Consider the following 22,397-nt stretch of genomic DNA (forward strand, 5'->3'; position numbering starts at 1 on the left):
GCAGGGATGTTAGAGGGCCTGGAGGGGCCCCCACCCAGGGGCTGAGGGAACCACTGAAGGCTCTGGATGAAAGGCCCCAGGAGCTGTCTCAGAACCACAGGCGCGGCCAGCCCGGCCCCTTAGCACCGTGAGGAGCAGGACAGGCTGGTGCGGAGGGTCAGACCCACTCCTGCAGGGAGCGCTTGCAGTAGAGGAGCATGCGGGGCGCACCCTTGCGCTGCATCTGCACCAGGGCGTAGGTGAGGCCCAGGATGCAGAGCAGCAGCAGCATCGGGGGCACCAGCACCATCACCATGTTCACCGTCCGAGTGACCTCCTCCATCTGCACCACCACACGGCTGCCCCCGTCCTCGTCTGTCCCCTCCCCGAAGTCCCCCTCTTTGCCGCCGGGGCCCGCCTCGTGGCCCTCGTTGCCCTCCTCACTGTCACCGCCCGCCCCGGGCTCTGCACCCCCGTCAGGGTTGAAGGGCGGACGGGCCACATCAGGCCATCGGGGCCCCGGCTCCACGTGCTCTTGGCAGCCCATGAAGTCCCGCAGGATGGACTTGGGGTAGCCGGGCTCCATTCGCAGGCGCTCGTTGTCAAACTTCCAGTATTTGGTGCCCTTGTAGAAGTAGGTGTAGGCTGCGAGGGCAAGCAGACCGGAGGGGTGTCAGGCCGGGGCCCACCCACTGGCCAGAGACCTCGAAGAAGACTAGGGTGAGCTGAAGGGGCCCCAGCTTTAAAACACCATCCTTCTCACTTGCTTCCCTGGGTATCTTCAAATCTGTCCCTTACCAACTTATAGGAGGCAGACCATGCTCAAAGAACAGGGTTTAGGTCAGGGGCACGATTAGAATCCTGTGCTTCCTGGTTGGGCTGACATTGACTAGGGCAGCGCACAGTAGGGTCCAGTAGCCTGCTGGGTTGTGGGCTACAGTCAGGGAACCCAGGCCTGGCTTCTCCCTGCACCAGAGAGGCCAAGGCCTCTCTGCCGCAGGCTGATGCAGGCTGCAGGTCTGCAGGCTGCAGGTCTGCTCAAGGCCACACAGTCAGCCTGCATCAGACCTGGAGAGGGGACTGATGCCGCCTCGGACCAGATCTCTGTCTTGGGCACTCCACCCACATCCCTTTAACTCCAGGAAGGGCCAGGTTTGAACCACCAGGTGCGTCTATACTCAGCTGAGCACAAGGAGGTCAGAGCAGCTGCAGAGTGAAACCATCACGCATGGAAGCCATGTGACACGCATGGCAGCTGTGTGACCCACCCGAGCATTAGCAAAGCCAGCCGGGTCTCCCCTGAGGCCGAGAACCCAGAGGCTGAGAACCAGGGCTGATGGGTTTTCTTAAACTCACCAGAGACCCTGCTGGAGAAATAAAAGCCACAGCTCCCTGTTGCTCAGTTATAACGACAGAGATCATGCTTCCCTGCCAAGCGGGTAAGGGGGCACCCCGGGAGGACTCCCGCTCCCGTCGCTCTGAGCCAAGCTCACCGCCCACCCCCGCCAGGCTCAAGGCTCTGTGGGGATTGGGGCAGCTCTGAGCACCAGCTCTGGACACAGGCAGGTCTGGCTGGACTCTTGACTCCGTAACTTCCTCACTGCGGGATTTGGGGCCCTTTACGCAAGCTCTCTTTGGCCTCTGTAAATGGGGTAAATGGTAGCCTGGCACAGCTGTGTCCCCCATGCATGCCATCTCGATGCTGGTGACCTCAGGCAAGCCCTGTTCTCTGTGTATGGAGGAGGGGGGAGGGTGAGTGCTGGGTAGACTGGGAGGGGGCTGGCCCTGGTACCTGCATCGTTGCTCAGGAAGGCCCCCTTAGGGGAGGTGGGGATCCCCTGCCACACGCTGATGGGCTTGGGATAGCCGGGGTCTCCACGCTGCGTGTCCTCATTGAAACGCCAATACCTGTGACCAAAAGCACCGGGCTGCGGGCCAGCTGGGGCCTGGAGCCCGGTGCGCATGGGCCATGGGTTCTTTCTGGGCAGGCCTGAGGGTGGGGGCCCAGTGCGGGCCTTTTCCCTTTCGAGGAGGGGTGCTCACCTGTCCTCTTGGAAGAAGAAGGTGTGACCTGTGGGCTCCCACCAGATGGCTGTGTCAATGCGGTCGTAGGGGATACCCAGGCCGTAGCTGGTCAGTGGCTGTGGGTAGCCAGGCTCCAGGTTCGCTTCTCGGAAGAGCCAGTAGCGGCCACCTGTGGGAGGGGCGGGGGTGTGAGGACAGGCCTGGGGCCGGTGGGGGTTGTGCAGGAAGGGGGCACCGGGAGGGATATCCTGGGCTCCCAAATCTGTTCACATCCATTACCACACTCACCACACACACACACACACACACACATCCTCGTACACAGGACAGGCACTGACACCTACACACCCATGACAACATACAGCGCAACTCACCCTAGCATCACACACAGTGGACACTCATGGACACCTGCGACGCACCCATTTACACACATACACATTGCCGGGTCACATCTGTACACACACCACGCACAGTCGCACTGTATACGGGCCTCTATTCCCACTTGAACATCCACCCCCCACACAGTTCTTGTACAGAGAGAGGAAAGAGGGGGAGCCCTGCCTGGCCTCTGGGTCTGGGGGCTGCATCCCTGGGGCACCCCAGTGCATGGCCCAGGGCTCCTTACTTTTAGTGTGGACCCAGCCCTGTCCTCGGGGAGTTCCTGCCTGGTTGAGGCTCGGGCCAGTGGGGCTGGGGACACAGCTGATCCATCAGGGGTGCTGCCCTTGAGGCCCTCCCCCAGGAAGGCAGGCCACAGAGGGAGAGCTGAGGGGAGGGAGCTCCATTGTCTCCACAGACAGACTCAGGAATCCTGCCCCAGAGTGGGCTCGGGGACCCACTCTTATAAGGAAGGGGCAAGGAAGGGGCACAGGATGCAAGGAAGGGGGGCGATGGGGCGGAGCCCCCGTGCTGCAGAAGATGGACACTTGCCTCCAATCAGAGCAGCCTCTGCCGCCCAGTCCTCTGGTCTCTGTCTACGTCCCCAACCCCTGCCTTGCTGCCAGAAGGACTCATCTCCCCCGAGTAAGCCCACAGTGAGCAACAAGACGAGATGTGCACGGTCCTTCCCTCTCCTCCTCCCTCAGTCCCGGCTGGGTCAGAGGTCAGGCCAGAGGTAAGGGCAGGAAGGCCACCCAGTCCCCTCCCTCCTACCTGCCCCAGCTCACCTTTGAAAAAGACAAAACGCCCATCTTGACGCTCGTAGGCAGCACTGATGTCACTGGGCAGACCACGCCAGAAGTGCCCTATGGGCATGGGGTAGTTGTCCAGGACCCGGTTGTGCCGGACCCGCCAGAACCAGCGGCCCTGGGGAGGGCACGGGTGTGAGCAAGCATGGCAGGCTTGCTGCCTTGGCCTTGGGGGAGGCCCCCCTTGACCCACCCCTTCCCCGGTCAGGGAGGGTCCAGGGGGAGGTGGCTTAGGAAGCCCGGGCGGCACCAGGGAGAGAGCCCGGGTGGGGTGTGGACTCCTAGGCTTATTGTACGATCCAGGGCAATTCTCTTGTCCCTCAGGCTGGTTTCTTCTTGGTCTAAGGTCTGATGGCTCCCCAGGGGCTGCTCACTGAAGCGGGGGTGGAGGCAGGGCAAGGGTCTGGGGGAGAAGTGGGAGGGTGCTCTCTGCTCTGAGCCTGGGCCAAGGGGCTGGGGAGGCACAGGCAGGGCCAGACCTTGAACACGAACATCTCCCCACGCAGCACGGCCACCGTGTCAAAGTCCCCGTCGCAGATGTTGGGGCCATACTGGTCGGGCCGCTCCGTGGCTCGAGGCTGGGCTGGGGGGCCTGGCTTTGGGGGCTGCTCCGGCTTCCCGCCTGGGGGAGGTAGCTGAGGGGGTCTGGGGGGTCGGTGGTCTGGCCGGCCTGGCCGCCGGGGGGTCACAGTGGGAAGAGGCCTGGTGGGTTGTGGCTGGCCATCTGGGGTGCCTGCGGAGGGTGGCAGGGGGAAGTGAGGGGGTAGCCCTGGAACTCAGCCAGGATGCTAGGGTCTCCGACTTAGAGCCCTGGAAGCCTGGGGTCCCCAGCCTGGGGAGACCTGTGCTCCATGGGCAGCCCACCCAGGCGAAAGGCCCTATCTGGCCACCGCAGACCCCTCCCCCGCATGGCCAGCAGCCCTGGGAGGACCTCCATCCTCCTCCACACAGCCCCTTCCTTGACCTCCCCACACTGGGCTTGGGTCACTGCGCCCCTGAGGCTGCCGCTGGCTCCACCCCCCCTCGGTGATGTTCCCCTCAGGATGCCAGCCTGCTCCAGTGGAGGCTCCAGGAAACAGTGGACACAAGCAGAGGGAAGAACTTGGTTCCCAGGTGGCCAGGAACACAGTGAGGGCTCAGGGTGGGCACTGAGTGTGGCCCTGACCCACCAAACTGGCCCCCAGGACACCTCCCCACCGGAGGCCTTCTCTGGTGGGGCCTGGTTGCAGTGGGGTGGCAGGGATGCCACCTGCCTCAAAGGCACTGGGAAGTGATAAACCAGCAACACTCAGTGGAGAGCCTGGGAGAGGCACGGGCTGGGAGTGACAGTGGTAGGAATGGGGTCCTGGGACCCCAGGGACACCCTCGGTCTAATAAGAATATCACTCAGGCTGCGGAGGAAAGGGGGTCAGTGAGGGGCCCTGGGGCCAGCATGAAAGCTCTGGGTGAGGGCCTTGAGGGAGGGCCAGGTCCTGGCGTCGGCCAGCCCTGGGCTTCATTTCTAGCACCACCATTTACTCACTGAATGATGTGGACAACCACTAATCCTCTCTGGGCCTCAGTTTCCTCGTCTACAAAATGGGGGTAGCAGTAGTACCTACGCCTCGTAGGGCTGGGAGTTGAGAGCAGCGTGCAGAGACCACGGCCACACCCATGCCACCCGCTCACCATACAGCTGCTGGATGCCCCGGAGGTCGTCCTCGGGCAGCTGGAAGTTGTCAATGTCCATCCACTGGTAGAATGGTGCCATGATGGCGCTGGGGTTACTTGAGTGCTCCAGCCCCAGCGCATGGCCCAGCTCATGCACTGCTACCAGGAAGAGGCTGTTCCCTGTAGTGGGGGCAGGCAGCACAGTCAGCTCTGACCTGGCCCATGTCTTGGACACCCCAGACAGGGCTGGGGTGGGCTGAGGGGGCCAGAGAGCCTGGCCATGCTTTACTCTTAGAAGAAGCTAAACTGCTCTGACTTCTGGGCCTCTAGCTTCCCCGTCTGGAAAATGGGTACGATGATTCCTTCCCTTCCCTACCACCCCCCCTTGGAGATGATGGGCAGGAGACTGAGACCAAGTGTCACTGCTCCCGAGGACTGCATGGGGGATGCTCTCTCCTCTGAGCCCTGAGGCTCCAGCTCGCCTCCCCTGTTGTCACCCTGACCAGCTGTTCTCACCATGCAGGTCAGTGCTGGAGAAGGTCCAGGGCTCATCTGCATCGAAATGCGTGTCCCCGCCCAGACCAGGGCCAGGGAAATAGGCGTGGGCCAGAAAGCCACCTGTGCCATCAAACGGTGAGCTGTCGCCGTGGAAGCCAGAGGCAAAGAGTACCATGATGTCGGCCTCCTTCTGCCGCCGCAGCCGGATGTCCTCATAGGGTACCTCCTGGAAGACCAGGGGCGTGGCCTGCTCCCACACGCGGAAGGCCCGACGCACCGCCTCCAGCGAGTGGTACCAGCCCAGCTTCTCCGTGTAGTTCTGGATGCTGCAGGTGGGCAGAGAGAGGTGTGAGTGAACACAGGGCCTGGGGCTGCTGTCCACTGCTAGCACTCACTGGGTTGGGGGAGGGGACACATGGTCTGAAGGAAAGGGGATAAGATCTGAGCTGGTTCATGGACAATGCTCATCAATATCAACTGTTAGTTTACTTTGACATGAATTTGAAAAAAAAAAAAAAAAGGAACTAACGTGAAGCCAAGGAATTCATTAGGATATCACTGAATAAGGTTGCATTGTGCCAAATAAGCTTATTTTAAGAAAGAAAAACATTAAGTAATTAAAAGTATAGGTGATACATAGCCAAGAGAAAGACCTAGAAAGTGGGATGCAAATGGCTGCGGTTTGGGAAACACAGGCCAAGAGGTTCTGAATGTTGGGCTCCAGGGTCAGGGTGACCTGAGTTCAAGGCTCGGCTCTAACATTTTCTGTGTGACCTTGGGCAAGTGACTTAATCTCTCTGAATTTTAGTTTCATCATCTGTAAAATGGGAAAAGGAGGGCAGCGCTTTCATCATGGAGTGCCTGGGAGGATTAAATGACTTAACTCAGGTAGAACATGGGCACATATGAGCCTGCACATGATAAAAGCATGATGAAGCCTGTTCAAACTCAGGACTGCTGGCTTCCAGAACATACCTCTTTCCAACATGCCAGGCTGCTTCTCTACTACCAGTGTTCTGCCATTTAGTAGGTTAAATCTATGTGTAATTCTAAAAGAGCTCTTTCTCTCTTTATATTTTACCCTACTATCCATACTCTCCTAAAAACAATTCTATCATTATTGCAGATAAATATTAAACAAATATACCAGCCCCTAATAATAAGTATCTGTCCTTCTAGATTTCCGTTGCCTTGAAGAGTACAGACTAAAGGCATCTCTGCCTCACGTTTGACCCAAACAAAACTGTGATGCCTATAAAGGGTACATATTCTGATTTTTTCTTTCTTACATAATTGTATTCTGAGAACATGTAAATGTTAAGCATTAACAAGCATCACACACACACACACACACACACAAAGCATGATGAAGCCTGTTATCTCCCACATCAAGCAGATTAAGAGTCCATGTGCTGGACAGATCTCCATTGAAGATCATGAATCGACTCATGGATCATGAATTCACTCTGGCAGCCTGGGTCTATGTGACCTTGTGGGCTACTCTTCCTCAGGAGATGGAGCTGCGGGTGGGGTCATGGCTGGATTGGAACAAGAAGGGGGAACCCTTGGGGACTGCCACAGAGCTCAAGGCTCAGGGGGGTTTCTTGCCAAAGGACTCAGTGGAAAGGAGGAGGGTGCTTGAACCAGGGTCTGTGCAGGTGACTTGCTGCTTGCCTGCTTGCATCTGCCTGGATTCAGGCATCCCAGTCCTCCCTTACCCTTCAGACGCCTGAAGCCCCCAGTTTGCACTGGTGCAGGAGCCCATCTGGGCAGGTGAGGCCAGCCCTAGGTTGCTGGCGGGTGAGGGGATGGAGGGAAGGAGGACAGAGCAGAAGCAGTTCAAAGGTCCTGCCCTTCTCTGGAGGGAGACTGCCTGGGGTGGGTGGGTGAGTGGGGTGACCGGTCTAATCAGCATGGGAGCGGGATTGGCAGGATTGGACGGCTAGGCCGGACACCCTGCAGTGGGCTGCTGGGAAAGGAAGCCTTCCAGAGGAGCCCCCTGGGAAGCCTGAGGCCTCAGCCCAGGCAGAGAGGGGCCAGCTGCTTCTGGAGGGTGCCCTGGGGGGACGCCACCCTGGGCAGCCAGGGTCCCTACCTGAAGGTCAGGTGGTGGTTGTTCCACTTCCTCCCGGTGAGGGCGTAGCGCTTCCGCCGCCGCAGATTGGCTTTCACGCGTACCCCGAACTGGTCTGGCACTCCACAGCGGGGCCGCTTCATCCACCTAGGTGCACAGAGCCTCCCCTCAACACGCCTGCCTGCTGGGCTCTGCCTCTTCCAGGCAGTCCACCGTCTCCCACCCTCCCCCCGCTGGCCTCCAGCTGCCCCTTATATGGGTGTGGAGGGGGTGAGGGACTCTCAGCTTCGAGCTCCTCATCAGGAAAACGGTACAGTGATCTTGTACTGGAAGACTGGGTGCCCAGCAGTGGCTCTGCAAAGGTGAGCCCCTTTTCAGCACTGTCACCCAGGAATGGGAGGAGAGTTACCCTGAGGCTTCTTATCCCTGATACCTTATGCTCTGTGCGTGCTCATCAAGGATGTGGCTTTGGGTCACATCACCTCTGCCAGATTCAGAGCAAGGCCTAGCTAGGCAACCACATGTGTGCATGTGTGCTGCACCTCCCCGTTCCCATGCCTGTGGCAGACATCACTAATCAATCCTATGCTCCTTGCTGCTGAACTGGGCTTTGGCCTTAGGAGCCTTTTCAACACTAGGCAGCAGGCAGCCATTCCCAACCAATCAGAGCTAGCACGGAGGATCAAGCCATATGCCATCTCTTATCGAGGCCACTCTTTTCTGGAAACTCCATATGCCAAGCCTTCATCAGAGCAGGCCAGAAGGAGGGCAGGTGCCAGTGGGGTCTGGGAATGGCCCGACCGAGGGACTCACGCCTTGGTCTCTTCGTCCAGCACACCCGTGATGGGGATCCCGTAGAAGCGCTGCATCTCGGCGAGGGCCGAGGCCAGGATCTGGGCGGAGCGCATGGTGGACATGTGGCGGCTGGGCTGGGGCAGGTAGCCATAGAGCCGCAGCCAGTTCTGCAAAGGAGAGGCCATGACCTGGTCAGCAGGTTCTGGCACCGCTACCTCCAAACATGCATGGCCTGCATCCCACCACCTCTCACCTCCACCACCATCACCTCCCGTCACCACCTCCCTCCAGGTGACCATGTGAGCTTCTGTACGGTCTCTGTGCTTCCACTTCCTACGGTCTGTTCTCAAACAAGAGCCGGAACAGAAGGCCTTTACAAGTAAGGTCTGGTCAGTCTTCTGTCTAGAACCCTCCAAAGACTTCCCATCTCAGAGGAAAAGCCAATTCTCACAGGAGCTACCTGTGAGGCCCCAGGGCCTTTGCACTTGCTCTTCCTGCTGCCTGGAGTGTTCTCCCCACGGAAATCTGCATGGCTCATGCCCTCATTTTCTTCAGGTCTCTGCTTCATCACCTTATTGGAGGAGTGTTCTCTGACAAATGTAAAAAAGACACCCATCCGCTGTACCCTGTACTCCCTCTCCTGCTTCCCTGCACTTGTCACCATCTGACACACTGTATGTTTCACTTAGGTGTTTATTATTTGCCTTCCCCCATTAGGACAGAAGCTGTGTCTCTGAGGACAGTCCACAGTTGCCGTCCTTATTACTGTGCTGGCCCCTCCAGGGTGGGGCCTTCTACCATTCCAGGCAGACCACTGGGGACCCTACAGGGTTCAGAACCTCTTGAATTCTCACCAAGTAGGAAAACCAGCCCCTTGGTGCTGTTCCCCAACAGACCCTGAACCTTCCGGAGGGAAAGCAGGTGGGTTCAGGCCGCCCACCCAGGCCCAGGAGGGTGGGACAGGAGGCCTGAAGTCCAGTCTCTGCTCTGCCACAAACTCTGTTCTCTCCGGGCCTGAGTGTCCTCGTGTGCAAAATGGGAGCCATGGGGTTGTCAGGGGGTGGGGTGAGAGAGATGGACATGGGAAAAGCAGCTGGGACACAATGGGGGTGCCCGTCCCCTTCAAGACTTGCTGGGCAAGTCTTCTCATCCATCTACCCATCTGTCTGTCTGTGTGTCCGCCCACCCAGCCAGCCATCCTGCCAAGTGTTTCTGAGCACCCTCTCTGTGCCAGGTGCCATGCCAGCTGGAGGCCGTGGATGAGGCGGCTAAAGTGTCCTGACCCCCAGGGGTTTATGATCTCCTTGGGGAGACCCGGTGCACCCACAGAATGAGGAATTCACGCTGGCAAGTCTGTGAGCAGACAGGACCACTGCAGTCAAAACCGATGGATGGGATCCCCAGTGAGCCAAGCTGAGTGGTGGTAAGGAAGGGAACTCCGCCCTGCCCACCTGGTGCCCCCAAGGCCACGAGAACATGGTGACCACTGTGGGAGGCTGGTGAGCAGAGGCCAGGGACTGCTGTGGGCCTTGGCTACATGGAAGCATGTCCTTTGAACCCTTCCTTGTCTACCTTTGGTCTCCGGGAACCCCCAGAGTGAGGGGACCTAGAGGTCTGCTCTCTGAGATGCTCTGGAAGGTGAGGGCTGCACATCAAGGGCCCACGGGGCAGGATGGCAGCTGGACATGGCAGTTGCTCTGGGCCGACAGCCGTGTGTCAGCTGGCCTGGGCCACGCTCACATCTGTCTGCCACCAGGGTCACATCCAGCTCCAAAGGTACTGACTTCCCTCAGTGCCTCTCACCAGCCCAGCCCTGGCACCTGCCCAGGCCCCTGGTATGGATGGATTGCCCACATAGCCCGGCTCAGCAAGCCCAGGCTGCCGCTGGAGGGAGCAGAGGCTGAGCCAATGAGGGCGGCACGGGGAGGCTGCCAGAGCCTGAGGAGGCCCAGCCACAGCTTCGAGGCCTCGCAGGACAACGCGGCAGACACCGAGCTGACAAACGACCACGGCTCTAGGGACAGATCCTGGCCCAGCCACTTTGCTCGCTGTGCCTCAGTCTGTAAAAGGGGGTTGAATCAAGACCTGCCTCATCTCATGGATTTCTGTGAGGATGAAATGGGCAAGTCCACAGGAGCCCTTGGCACTGTGCTGGGCAGGGGAAAGTGCTCAGTCAACATGGTATTAATGACAGAGGCTGGTGGGGGCAGGGGCACTGCCCGGTTGTTCCTAGAGTGGCAGCCTGTTGCGTCGGCCGACAGGGTTGAAGGATCCAGGCTCCGACAAGGCAGCCTTGGGTGGGGGCAGGGCAGCTGGGGGAGGCAGGAGCGCCCTGTGGCATCCCCCATGGACCCCCCCCACCCCTCCTGCCCAGGGCCCCCTTCCTTCAGGTCCACCAGACACTGGCAGTGTTATGGGCACCTTCCCCATTCTTCCCAAGCATGGAAACCTTTCCTGAGGCTCCTGTGTGTCTGTAAAGGGGGATGTCCACCACCCTTAATGGACACGGTTTGCCTGAAGAAGCCTGGAAAGCTCTAGAAGGCGAGGCTGTGATGCTCGGCCAGCTCTAACAGTGAAAGGAATCCAGCTGGAGGTGGGGGGAGAGCTGAGGCTGCTGCTGACAGATGAGGGCACCTCTATATCACCTATTTGCAGAAGGTAAAAATATCCCGGGGAGCGCAATCACAGGCCACCAAGGGACTGATTAGCAGTGTGGCGAGTGACAGGAGGAGGGCAGGGCGGGGGAGGCTCAGGCTGGGGCCCTGGGGAGGGGAGGGAGCTGGGCCTGTCTGCAGTGAAGAGCTCCAGAGCCCCGCGGGGGGGATGGGGCAGAGGGGCCCCTTCAATACTGGGCACGGCTCGGGGGGCTGACGGGAAAGGCCCAAGGGTGCCTGTGGACCCTCCTTCACACAGACAAACACCCTCTGAGTCCCAGGGAAGCCAGGAGCTTCCATCTCGGTATCAGCCAAGGCTTCCTGATGACAAATGTCTCTCGGCCACTGCTGGGTAAAAAGCTGAGGCTGAGGACTGGTGACATGAGTGGGCTAAGCTGAAATACAGCCTTGGCCCAGAGCAGCTGAGGCCCCGGAAGTCAAGGTGAAGGAGCTGACGAGCCCGCCTGACTGGCAATGCACCCACCAGTCAGTCTACACCGCCCGCGGGGCCGGGGCTTTTCCTTCCCCCCGTGTCCAGGAGAAGTTTTTCATCACCTTACTGCTCTGCTAAGTTCGACAAGCCCTGGGGGTGGAGGGGAAAGACCATGGGGGGCACAGGTGCACGGCAGGTGCTGCCCTAACTCCAGCCTCCTGAGGGGCTCTGCGGCCCTGGGACAAAAGCGGGAAGCAATTCCCAAGGTCATGACTGACCCCTGGTCTCAAAGTTGGGGAGGGGCTGTGCTCAAGCCCCTGCTGCTCCTACCGGTAGAGATTGTCCCTTCCATAAGGTGTCTCCTTTTCCGTCCGGTCACCTCGAGTCTCACAGGTGGGGTGAGCCAAGCAGTGAAGCTTTGTTGCTCAGCTGGGGAAATTGAGGCTCAGGGAGGTCAGTAAGCAGCAGAGTGGTGGGGCCTCCTCCATGAGGACCACTGTCCAGTGGGAGGCAGGTAAGGGTTCTGCAGAGAGAGCTCTGGGCCACAAGGCCCCCTCCTGCCTGCAGCCCAGGGAGGGTGGCTGCTGCAGGATACCCCACCCACCCTGGTTCTTTCAGCCATTTCTTTCTCAAGCTCCAGACCCCATCCCTTAAGTGTGTGTAGAGGCTTCAGGTGAGTGGTTGGCCCCAGGCAAAGAGATGTAGAGCCATCAAGAGTCTGAGGGGGAATTCCTGGCCCCCTGACCCCTAGGAGAGGCCATAAATGCAGCAGCCAGGGGCTGAGAATCTGCTGGAGGCCAGACTGTCCACTCTCGTCGCCCCATTCAATGCTCACAAGTACCCCATCCCCATTACACAGACAGCAAGTTTCACAGAAGGTGAGGGGCCCACCCAGGGTCACGCAGCTGGTCTATGGCTAGAACCGGAGCCCATAAGCAGTGCTATTGGACCAGGCTGTTTGTGAAGCAGCAGCAGCTCCTCTGGGCCTGAGGCAGGGGACACTGGGCTCTGGCCTTTCTCGGGAACAGCGCCCAGCCCTCCCCACACTCCACATCTCTGGCTGGGTCTGGGCGCTGGGCCACGTCAGCAGGGCTGCCCCGCAGGGCTGCCCCCCAGGACTGCCGAGACAGCGGCGAGGCAAGCCCTCCCCACGGGGGGCGGGTGTGTCTGGGAAGGAGCTGCCCGATCAATACTGTGCATTAAGCAGAGGTGGGGGCAGGGTGAGCGTGCTGCTGCTGCCGCATCCAGCTCCTCGGGGCTCAGACAAACCAAGCCGCCTCCCACCCGGCCTTATCAGACCCTGTGCGATAAGAAAAATCTCTCCTGGCTCTGCTTTGCTTCACTCACCCATGGCTCTCTCTGCAGGCCAAGCAGACCCTAACGGGGCTGCCCAGACAGGCACAAAAGGCGTCTTGTCAGGCCCGCCAGCGACGGACGCAGACCTTTCATGGTGTCCTGAGGTCCTCACTGTGCCCGCAGACGGCATAACTAGTCGGAGGCCGGGGAAGAAAGGGGGCGCCAAGCCAGACCACCTTGTCCTTAGTGGATCATTTACTCCCTTTAGTGGCAGCATAGTCCATATTTAAGCAGTTCTGGAAGAACACACTTGCTCTTTTGGGGCTCAAATCTAACCCAGCCCCCCAAGATGGGAAAGTTGCAGGTGGGGAAGGGGCTCTGGGTGGTGGGGAGAGCAGGCCGGGTGGGGGACGTCCAGCCAGGGAAGCAGGAAGGAAGTGGACGCCACTTCTTTACCCTGTGGCCTCCCAGCCTGCCCTGCACTCCTTAACCCGGAGGGAAAAGCAGCCAGGTCCTCGGCCAGTGGGCGGGCAGGGGTGGGGAAAAGGGCCCTGTTTGCTAGTGGTTTCGGGCTGGCTGAGGGCCAGGCCTGGGGCCTCACCTGGAACCCCCCTGTAGGTGTTGTCTCTTATATGGGGCTGCCTTCCAGGCAGAGCCTGGGTGGCTGGACAGGCAGGGGTAGGGCTCCAGGCTCACGGGCTTGAGGGCGGGCCCTGGCTCCACCTCCACACCCTCCTTCCCACCTGGCTCAGGCCCAGCAGGCTCCTGCCTGGCGGCACTTCCAAAGGATGACACCCTGGGCTCTGACCCGTAGCCTTTAACCCAGCCTGGGGGCTGGGAGCTCAGGCTCCTCTGCCACCACCCAGGCTGGGGAATCAGGGGTAATGTCTCTCACCTCAAGGTCTCAGCTTCTTCTTCTGTACAATGGGGTCATGATTGCACCTAAACTTACAGTTAATACAGGATTAAATGTGAAAATGCTTACAAAACACCCCTAGGCCCTGCCCAGGATAGCACCAAGTATGTTGAAGGTGCTCAAAAATAACACTTGATCCCCCATGGGCCCCACGTGAGGGGCACCGTACGTAGCATTCGGCATTTTACACATAAACGCACTGAATTTCCCCAATAACTCCACCCAGTAGATACTATTACTAGTCTCATTTTGTAGACAAATGAGAAACTGAGGCTCAGATGGGGTCAGTGACTTGCCCACAACAGCAAATGCCATGTGCTTCTCACGGTCACTGTATTTTGTCACCATTTTGTAAGCGCTTCCTATGTACCAGGCGCCAGGCCCATGTGTGGTGGACACGAAGCTGGGCTCCCACCCCTCTGGGGGGAGGGCAGCTTCTTCTGGGAGAAGGACCAGGTGGTGTCCAGGGCTAAGGGCGAATCCTTGAGAGCAGTTCCAGACCCTGACCTCCAGGCTCCGTGGCTGTGGGGCATCTTCGAGGGCTGGCTGATGGCTAAGACTCAGGTCCCCATCTGTCTGTCCAGATACTGGAGGTTGAGTTGGCTCTTCTTGCTCATTTCCTGCTATTCCCACAAGGGAAATGGGATCTGGTTAAGACGCATCCCTCTTTGTCTCTCTGATCCAGGACCATCTCATACATCTCTGCTGTTCCTGCCCGGGGCTGCAAAATCTGTACTACCTCCCCTAAAGGGCTCAGGCATACCCAGAACCACTGTTCTTCTGGGGAACGGCCTCATATGAGCTCTAACTCAGCGGGGGCTTGTCCAGTCAGAAGGCACTTAACTGTGTGCCTCAGGCCTGGAGTGTTCAGCCACCTGCAGGGTCCCAGGTCCTCACATTCATCTGTGGACTCCTCCCTGGGCCCTCTTTGAGCTGGAAAAGGATCTAAGCAGAGAGCCCCCAAGCCCCCTCTGCTTCTGCTGACTCACAGAATACATCTCCACACCCAGGGCAGAGCTGGCCATGGGGCTTGACCCCTGCCCAAGTGGTCAGCTGTGTGAACTACATAAATGTTGGGACGATACTGAAGATGCCAACTGCCGTAACGAAAATACCATAAGCTGGGTGGCTCGTAACAATATTTATTTCTCACAGTTCTGGAGGGAAGAAATTCAAGATCTGGTTTGGTGAGGGCTCTCTTCCTGGCTGTTAACTTTTTGCTGTGCCCCCACATGGTGGAAGGGGCAAGGGAGCTTTCTCAGGCAGTTTTAATTATCTTTTTTTAAAATTTTTTATTTATTTAATTTACTTTTGGTTGCGTTCAGTTCCACATTGCTGCGCACGGGCTCTCCCTAGTTGCCGTGAGCGGGGGCCCCTCTTTGTTGTGGTGCGCAGGCGTCTCACCGCGATGGCCCCCACGCACTGTGGAGCACGGGCTCCAGTAGTTGTGGCACATGGACTCAGTAGTTGTGGCTCGTGGGCTCTAGAGTGCAGGCTCAGTAGTTGTGGCACACAGGCCTAGTTGCTCCGCGGCACGTGGGATCCTCCCAGACCAGGGCTCAAACCTGTGTCCCCTGCATTGGCAGGCGGATTCTCAACCACTGCGCCACCAGGGAAGCCCTCTCAGGCAGTTCTTATAAGGGCACTAATCCCACTCACGAGGGCTCTGCCCTCATGACCTAATCACCTCCCAAAGGCCTACAGCACCAACTTTAATTGGAGGTGGGAAGCAGTGGCCACCACTACAACCACGGCAAGCTGGCCTCAGGCAGAAGTCAAACTTCCAGCTGGGCAGAGGCGTCGATGGCAGGGGACATCTGGACCAAGCAACAAAGGGGGCATGGAGGGGTGACCAGAACCAAGTGCTTGGCAGGGAGAGGATTTTCCTTGCCGGGCAGCGTTGCTATTCTGAATTGGCATCAGAGAACATGGGTAGTATTTGCAGAGATTTGCAGGAAGTCTTCTAAGGGGGGTCTGGGTGTGTTTCTAGGTTGCTTCCTCTCCACCCTCCTTGGGCTGGGGCAAAGGAAGGCGTCTGAGTCCAGGGGTCAGAATGGGCAGGCCAGGTGATGCACACACATGGAGCACACACTGGGCTGTTCTCTGCAAGGAGGAAGCTGACTGACTGGACCCCAGGGCAGACCTAACACAGGGCCCTGGCAAAGGGCTGGGCATGAAGGGCACAGCCCAGTCGGATCCCGAGTGCCTGGCAGCACCAGTCAGCCCAGTTCTCTCTGGGTTTTGAAATAAAGTATGGAGAGCAGTAGCTTGTTAGTGATAAGAGGAGGACAGATTAAAAAGCAGAGCGGGAGAAAGAAGGCGAGAAGATTCAGCTTCTGTAGGTTCCCAAAGACAAGCCCTCACATTAACCCCTTCTCCTCGCGAGTGGGCACGGGCGCCCCTGCTGCTTCTGCTCCAGTTAGGAAAGGGCACTAACAGGAGCACACGGTGGGGCCCCAGGGGCCAGCATGGAGGCGTGGGCAGAGACGAGCACAGGAAGCCTGGGGCTGCGGCGCCACAGTTAGACCTGAAGGTCAAAAGCAGAATTCCAGCTGACTCCTACCCCTTTTTTTGCTCTCCTGCTAAGCTGCCAGGTAGGGGCGAGGAGGTGGGTGTGTCCATGTTTTAGTGGCAGTGGCACCACACCTTTGAACTCTACCGGCCTGAGTCACCTCCATGCGGAGGGGTGGGTGGGCTGAGGGCCTAGAGGTGTGTCTGGGGGGGAGGGGGAGGTGGGGAGAGCCAAAGCTTCTCTGGTGAAAAATCAAAGGCACTTAAGTGGAATATGCGCTATAGCCAGAAAGAGCAAGACAGAAATCTGAAGGAGGGCCTGGACTCTCAGGTCAGGGAGGCCAGGAGCTACAGCTGGCTCCTCAGTCAGGCGGGGCCTGGGTCTCTGTGGGCCAGAATGGCTGGAGACTGGGACCTGACAGCCAAGGGGGGAGTGGGACAGGGCAGAGTAGCTCAGCGGTGGCTTCCCCAAGGAAGACAGCCTTCTCCAGGCTGAGGCTTGCCAGGTTGCCGGTGTCTACTGGCTCCTAGCACACGTCTGATTCCTTAGTCTGATGAGATGCCTCTGGTTTCTGCCCTGGGAGGGAGAGAGAGGGAGAGGGGCTGGCCTTGCCTCAGTTTCTAAGCTGCTCAGAGACAGTCCCAGCCATTGACCTGGCTGGAGGTCTGGAGCTGTGGTCAAGGACCAAAACCCTTCTCCAAGGGACGGAGGCTCTAGACACAGGGTGCAGCCAGGCCCAGGAATCTCTGATGCTGGTTCTTGGTTAGCATGGACCTGGGGACAGTTTTCACAGCCTCCGGGCAAATGGGCTGGCTGCTGAAGCCATTTGACTCTTTGGGCCCAGATCCGGCCAGACTTGATGGGACTCCATGGAACAGCCTGTACTCCAAAGCCAACTCTAGGATCTGGGATAGCCCACCGGTCTCTAGTCCTGCATCTACCTTGGCTTCCAGCATTCAAGGGTGCCCTGTACTTTCCAGAGTTTCTTCCCACAATAGCCCAACCCAAGTTTCTCCCGAGGGGAGGGGCTGCAGGTCAGTCACAGAATCCCTAGTCAGTGCCACACAGGCATAGGGCCCATGGTCTGTGCCCCCGTGCAGGCCCTGGGCTATGGGTACTCCCGCAGCTGGGAGAGCAGGAGGTGATGGAGGAGCAGAAGCAAAGGAAAGAGAGAACGAAGGCCTCAGACCACAGGTCCCAGTGCCCCAGCTCCTGGCCATCTAAAATGCCAAATCACAATGCCTGGCTACCAAATTCCAGTTGGGCCTGCGATTGCTTTCTGTGTGGAGATGCCGTTTCTAAGTATAGATTATAAACTCCTCGGGGGTGGGTCTATGACTTGCAATTCTTTGGTATTCAACTCCAGAGAGTGGCAGGTGGGCCCAAACAGCACTCTCAGCCCAGTACCTGGATGCAGGCTGAGGGGCAATCCCCACCAGCAGGAGTCCCCAGTAAGCCCCTGCCTGCCTGCCTGCTTGCCTGCCTGTGTGAATGCGGGGTGGGGTGGTGGAGCTGGACTGGGCATGGCCTGGGGTCCCACTCTGCCTCCTGCCAGGGCCTGGCTCCCTGTAGCTTTCCCTGGCCGGGCCGAAGAGGGAGGGCAAAGCAGGTGGGGAACTGGCTGGGAGGTGTAACTTGAGCTGGGAGGAATTCCCTGCCCTTCCTCAGTGCTTTTATTAAAGTAGGGCGGGGAAGGGCAGGCTTCCATCGGAAAAATCTCCCAGGCAGCCGGGGAGGTGGGGAAGCCGCTGAGAGCTGGGAGGGAGCACCGGCCTGGCTGCAAATAGAAACGGCACACAGGGCAGCAGCCCGGGCAGGAGGCTCCAGGCCGGCGCAAGGGCACCGAGGCCCGAGCCTACCGGGGACGCGCTGAGGGGGGTGTCTCCCCACCATGCCAAACCTCTCCCCTTCTCCTGGGCGGGGAGCAGGGTCTTAGAAGTCGGGAAAGAACGTCTACGCTTTTGCTCTGGGTCAACGGAGCTAGTGCCCTCACTGGCCCTAATCCGGAGGACGGCGCTCGGCGACCCCATGGAGCCGGGGGCGCTGGCTGGACGCAGCTCTGCGCCAGGAGGCGGCGCCTAATCACCCACGGGACCGCTCCAGAGATGGGCCCCGGTAGGGACGTCTGCCGGGCTCCTGGTGAAAAAATGTTCGGGGTCCACCCTCTTGGGCCCGGGCCTTGGCGTAGGGGCGCTGGTGGAGGAAGCGCCGGGTGAGACCGGGTCTCCCTCTTAGATGCCATCTGGCCGTGGCGCGGCTTGCGCGCAAGAGTCTGAGAAAGTCGCCAAAGCGCCCCCTCAACCCGAATGGGCTGCCTCGGAGGTTCGCACCCCCTCCCCCTATCCCAGCCCGCCGCGCGAGGCTCAGTGTCACCCAAACTAGAGTCTATCTAGGCAGGAGCGCTGCCTGCTGTGCCCGAGACCCCCCCCCCACACACACACACAGAGCAGCCCCCTTCCCATTCGCAAAGAACGTCACCGTGCGTCCGCAGAGCTCTCGAGGAATCAGGAGTCCGGTAGGGAGGGAAGGAGAGGAACAAGGGCTGGGGGCGGCAGAAGCGGCTCCCGGGACGCGGGCTGGGAAGGATCAGTGCCCAGGACGGGGCTGTAGGGGTAGAGAGCGGGCGCAAGCCCTACACCCTCCAGGGTTTGGGAAGAGGTGCACCGCCAAGGGCCAGCTGGGGAGGGGCAGCTTGCCGCGTCCCCTTTCTTCCCCGCCCCCAACTCCGGGACTGGGGTTCATCTCCGCGCTCTTCCTCTCCACGCTTCAGGCTGCGGGCGTGGCTTCCTTCCCACCCCAAGTCCCCCAGCCCCAAGTCCTCCAACCCGTGGCAAAGGGACTGGGCGAGGGCCCTTACCTCGGCATTGACTTCTGCGTCCTCCGCCGCTGCGCCGCGGCCCAGGCAGCCCAGAAGCACCAGCAGCAGCGGCAGCAGTCGCGGCCGCGCAGCCGCCTCCCGGCCGCTAAGGAGACTGCCCGCCCAGCCCGGCCGTCCGGGCGCGCTCCGGTCGCTGCCCATGCTTCCGGCGACCGGCCTGGCCCGGGGCGCTGCTGCACGCGCGGCTCGCCCGCTCGCCGGGTCCCCGCACGCGGCTCGGAAACTTGCGACGCTCCCTGGCTCCCCGCCCGGCGGGCGCGAGGCAGACCTCCCGGTCCCGGCCACCGCGGAGCCGCTTAGGTCTCCTCGGCAAATTCCCACGCCCGAGGAAAAGCGGGCCGGGCAGGGCCGGGCGCTCGGAGCCTGCCCACGGGGGAGAGGGCGGGCCGGAGCCGCCCGCCGCGGGGTCCTGCAGCCTCGGCGCCCGGGGCCCGGCTCTCGAGAGCAAGCGCAACTCCTGAGCCTTTGTCTGGCTCAGCGCTCCGGCCGCCCGGTCCCGCGGCGCCCCCTGCGCGCCCAGCTCCTTCTGTCCATGTCCGGGGCCAGGCGCTGCCCAGAGCGCGCGCCTCCCGCCCGTGGATCCTGCTCGCCCCGCGCCCGACCGGGCCCGGGTCCCCGCGCAGCCCAGGGATGAGGCGCAGGGAGCCGGTCGGAGCGAGTGAGCGAGCCAGAGAGCCGGCGCCAGACGTTCCCCGCGAATTCCGCGCAGCCCCGAGCGCTCCCGGCCCTCCTCCCCGCGATGCACTACCGCCGCTCTTAAAGGGCCAGTGCTCTCGTGGCGGGCGGACCCAGGCGGGGGCCGGGGGCGGTACCTCAGCCAGAGGCTTCTTGGTAGCAGGTGCCGGCGGTGGAGCCGGACAGGCGACCCTTTTACTCTTCCCAGACGGCGGGAATCCTCCCCAGCCCGCCCCCGTCACTCCCCTCCTTGCTTTTGGGGAGCTGGGTTGACCCCCAAGAAGCCCGCCCCACAGAGGGAGGGGCAAAAAGGAATGAAGACGCCTCTTTGTCCCAACTAGTGGGTGGGTGGGGACACTGAGGCAGCGGTGAGCAGGGAGAGCCGAGGAGAGACCCAAGTGTCTGGTCTTAGGCTAAAAAAATAAGAAAAAGAAAAAGATAAAAATCTAGAGATTTGTTGGCCTGAGGTCCCTTTTCAAAAGCCTCAGGGTGTCTTTGGCCCTTCAGGACTTTTCTCAGTTGCCAAGTGAAGCGTTGGGTACCTTGGATGGGCAGTGCCAAGCGACAGAGACGCGGTTGCAGTCCCGGGTTGCCACATACTTGCTGTATGGAGGTGGGCAAGTTACTTAACTTTTCTGAACCTCCAAGTCCTTATCTGGAACGCAGGGCAAAGGGCTGGGGTGGGGGGTTAGATATACTTCTGGCTGCTGGCCTAGCACACATTAGGTGTCCGAGCAAAGAACACTATTTTGTGCAAATGAAATGTGACAATGCAGCCCCACAGGGTGCTGGGCGGGTGGGCAAAACTCCCCGCAGAGCGGAGCTTAAAGTGCTAGTTTAATTCTATTCCAAGAGCGGCTTGAGATCCGGTCCGTTTGGATGCTGAAGACTTGAGGTGGGAGGCCTGTGTCTAAGGTCCACAGAGGCTGCGCATCCAGACCAAGGGAAGCCCGGGAGGGGCAGAGTCGTGAGGTGAAGACCCCCGCGGGAGGGCAGGAGGGCGGAGACCGTCCCTCTCCAACGCCACCTCCCAGCCCCGGAAATGGGAGCTTTCCTTACCTGAGGGCAGGTTTCCCTAATGTAAGCCCTCAGGTCGCCTGGCAGGCCTCACGTCCTGGAAATCCACAGAGATCTGGCAGAGCTTCAGAAATGGCCTGTTCACCGACCTGCCAGGTGAAGAAAAAGAGCACTGTTAAAGAGAACAGGCAGTAAAGTGACGAAGATAGATTTTATTAAAAAAAAAAAAAACCTATTGCAATTGAGACTCCGATATAGAACTGGGCCTGATTCAAAATACAACTGGAACAAGTGGGGATTTACTGCCAAGGAGCAAGTGGGGGGCGGGGCGGCATTGGTGGACGGAAAATTACTAAGGGGAGACATCAAGTCTGGGGGGATTCTGGCTGAAGGCAGGTGAGGGTGATCAGATATCCCCTGAGGCATAGTGGGGATGCTGCGTTTGATCAGGTATCAAGGGTGGGGCATTCAGCTAAACTGACTTAGCAAGATTCTTGCTAAAACTGGATTCTGGAAGGAAGTACAGGGATGGGTCTTGTTGGGGAGAAGGTTCAAGGGAGCCTGACTGAAGTTTGGTTAAGCAAAGGGTCTTTTTCACTTCCCCCTTTTATTCAAGGGAAGGAGAGGCATTCTTTCCTCTGATCAATCTACATCCATTTCTCATTTTATTGCTTTTTATTCTTTTAGAACCAGCTGAATCATCTGTTGAGACTTGATGGTTGCTAATTGCTGTACTGTAGGATCCACAGACATTTGATGAGAGGAATACCTTGAAGATAAATGGAAAGATGAAGGTTAGAGGCTGAATTGGTCCTTGTGCCCAACTTTGGAGACCTTCAGGGATCTACCAAAAGTCCCAGGACCTGTTGTCCTTCCTCAGTGGGTGGTGTCAGCGCGATGGTGGTGATGCACACACTTCTTCATTCACAGCTCGAACCTTCCTGGTTATGGCAGAGATGTCAGGTAGACTGCTGAGGACAAAGGTGCAGCAGTTGCTTCCAACCACTGTACACGTGCCCCCTTTTCGGGTCGTACCAAGGGCAATGCAGTTATGGAGAATAGCATGCTGGGTTTCTCATTGTTGGTGAGTCACTGATTTCAGGCCAGTGGTGCTGTTATCTGGGGACAGGGTGAATTGCTTCAGCAATGAGTAGATGATTCTGTCATTGAGTCAAGCTTCTTTTGTTTTTATTCATCTTTTTAAAAATTTATTTATTTATTTATTTATTCATGTTTGGCTGCCCACGGCCTTTCTCTAGTTGCGGCGAGTGGGGGCTACTCTTCGTTGTGGTGCGCGGGCTTCTCATTGCGGTGGCTTCTCTTGTTGCAGAGCATGGGCTCTAGGTGTGTGGGCTTCGGTAGTTGTGGCACGTGGGCTTCAGTAGTTGTGGCATGTGGCCTTCACTAGTTGTGGCTCACGGGCTCTAGAGCACAGGCTCTAGAGCACAGACTCAGTAGTTGTGGCACACAGGCTTAGTTGTTCCGTGGCATGTGGGATCTTCCCGGACCAGGGCTCGAGGCCGTGTCCCCTGCATTGACAGGCGGATTCTTAACCACTGCACCACCAGGGAAGTCCCGAGTCTAACTTCTTGAGCCAGGCTATAGATTCCTGGGAATGGTACCCAAAAGGTGGCAAACCGTTCCCCCAAAAGTGGTGAGGTCGTGGATGGAATGTAGGCCCAGTTCTGTAGCTGTTTTTTTCTAAATTGTTTCCCCGGGAACCAAGATCATCTACAATGATCCTGGATACCTTTTGTTCCTACAGTGAGAGGAGATGGACCTGAGGGAGTGGGTGATTGTTTTAGAGA

General features: G+C 59.0%; 1 protein-coding gene across 1 annotated transcript; it reads right to left on the reverse strand.

Annotated features, from left to right (window-relative positions):
- Positions 1-157: 157 nt before the first annotated feature.
- Positions 158-19,038, reverse strand: MMP15 (matrix metallopeptidase 15; the record flags this gene model as incomplete). The annotated part of the gene is made up of 10 exons (XM_079723804.1): positions 158-624; positions 1,772-1,887; positions 2,023-2,173; positions 3,171-3,309; positions 3,671-3,924; positions 4,860-5,021; positions 5,358-5,665; positions 7,435-7,560; positions 8,227-8,375; positions 18,877-19,038. The coding sequence occupies 10 exons, from the start codon at positions 19,036-19,038 to the stop codon at positions 158-160; spliced, it is 2,034 nt and encodes a 677-aa protein (XP_079579930.1).
- Between the last annotated feature and the right edge of the window lie 3,359 nt (positions 19,039-22,397).

This window comes from Hyperoodon ampullatus (genome assembly GCF_949752795.1).
Source record: "Hyperoodon ampullatus genome assembly, chromosome: 18".
Taxonomy (NCBI): domain Eukaryota; kingdom Metazoa; phylum Chordata; class Mammalia; order Artiodactyla; family Ziphiidae; genus Hyperoodon; species Hyperoodon ampullatus.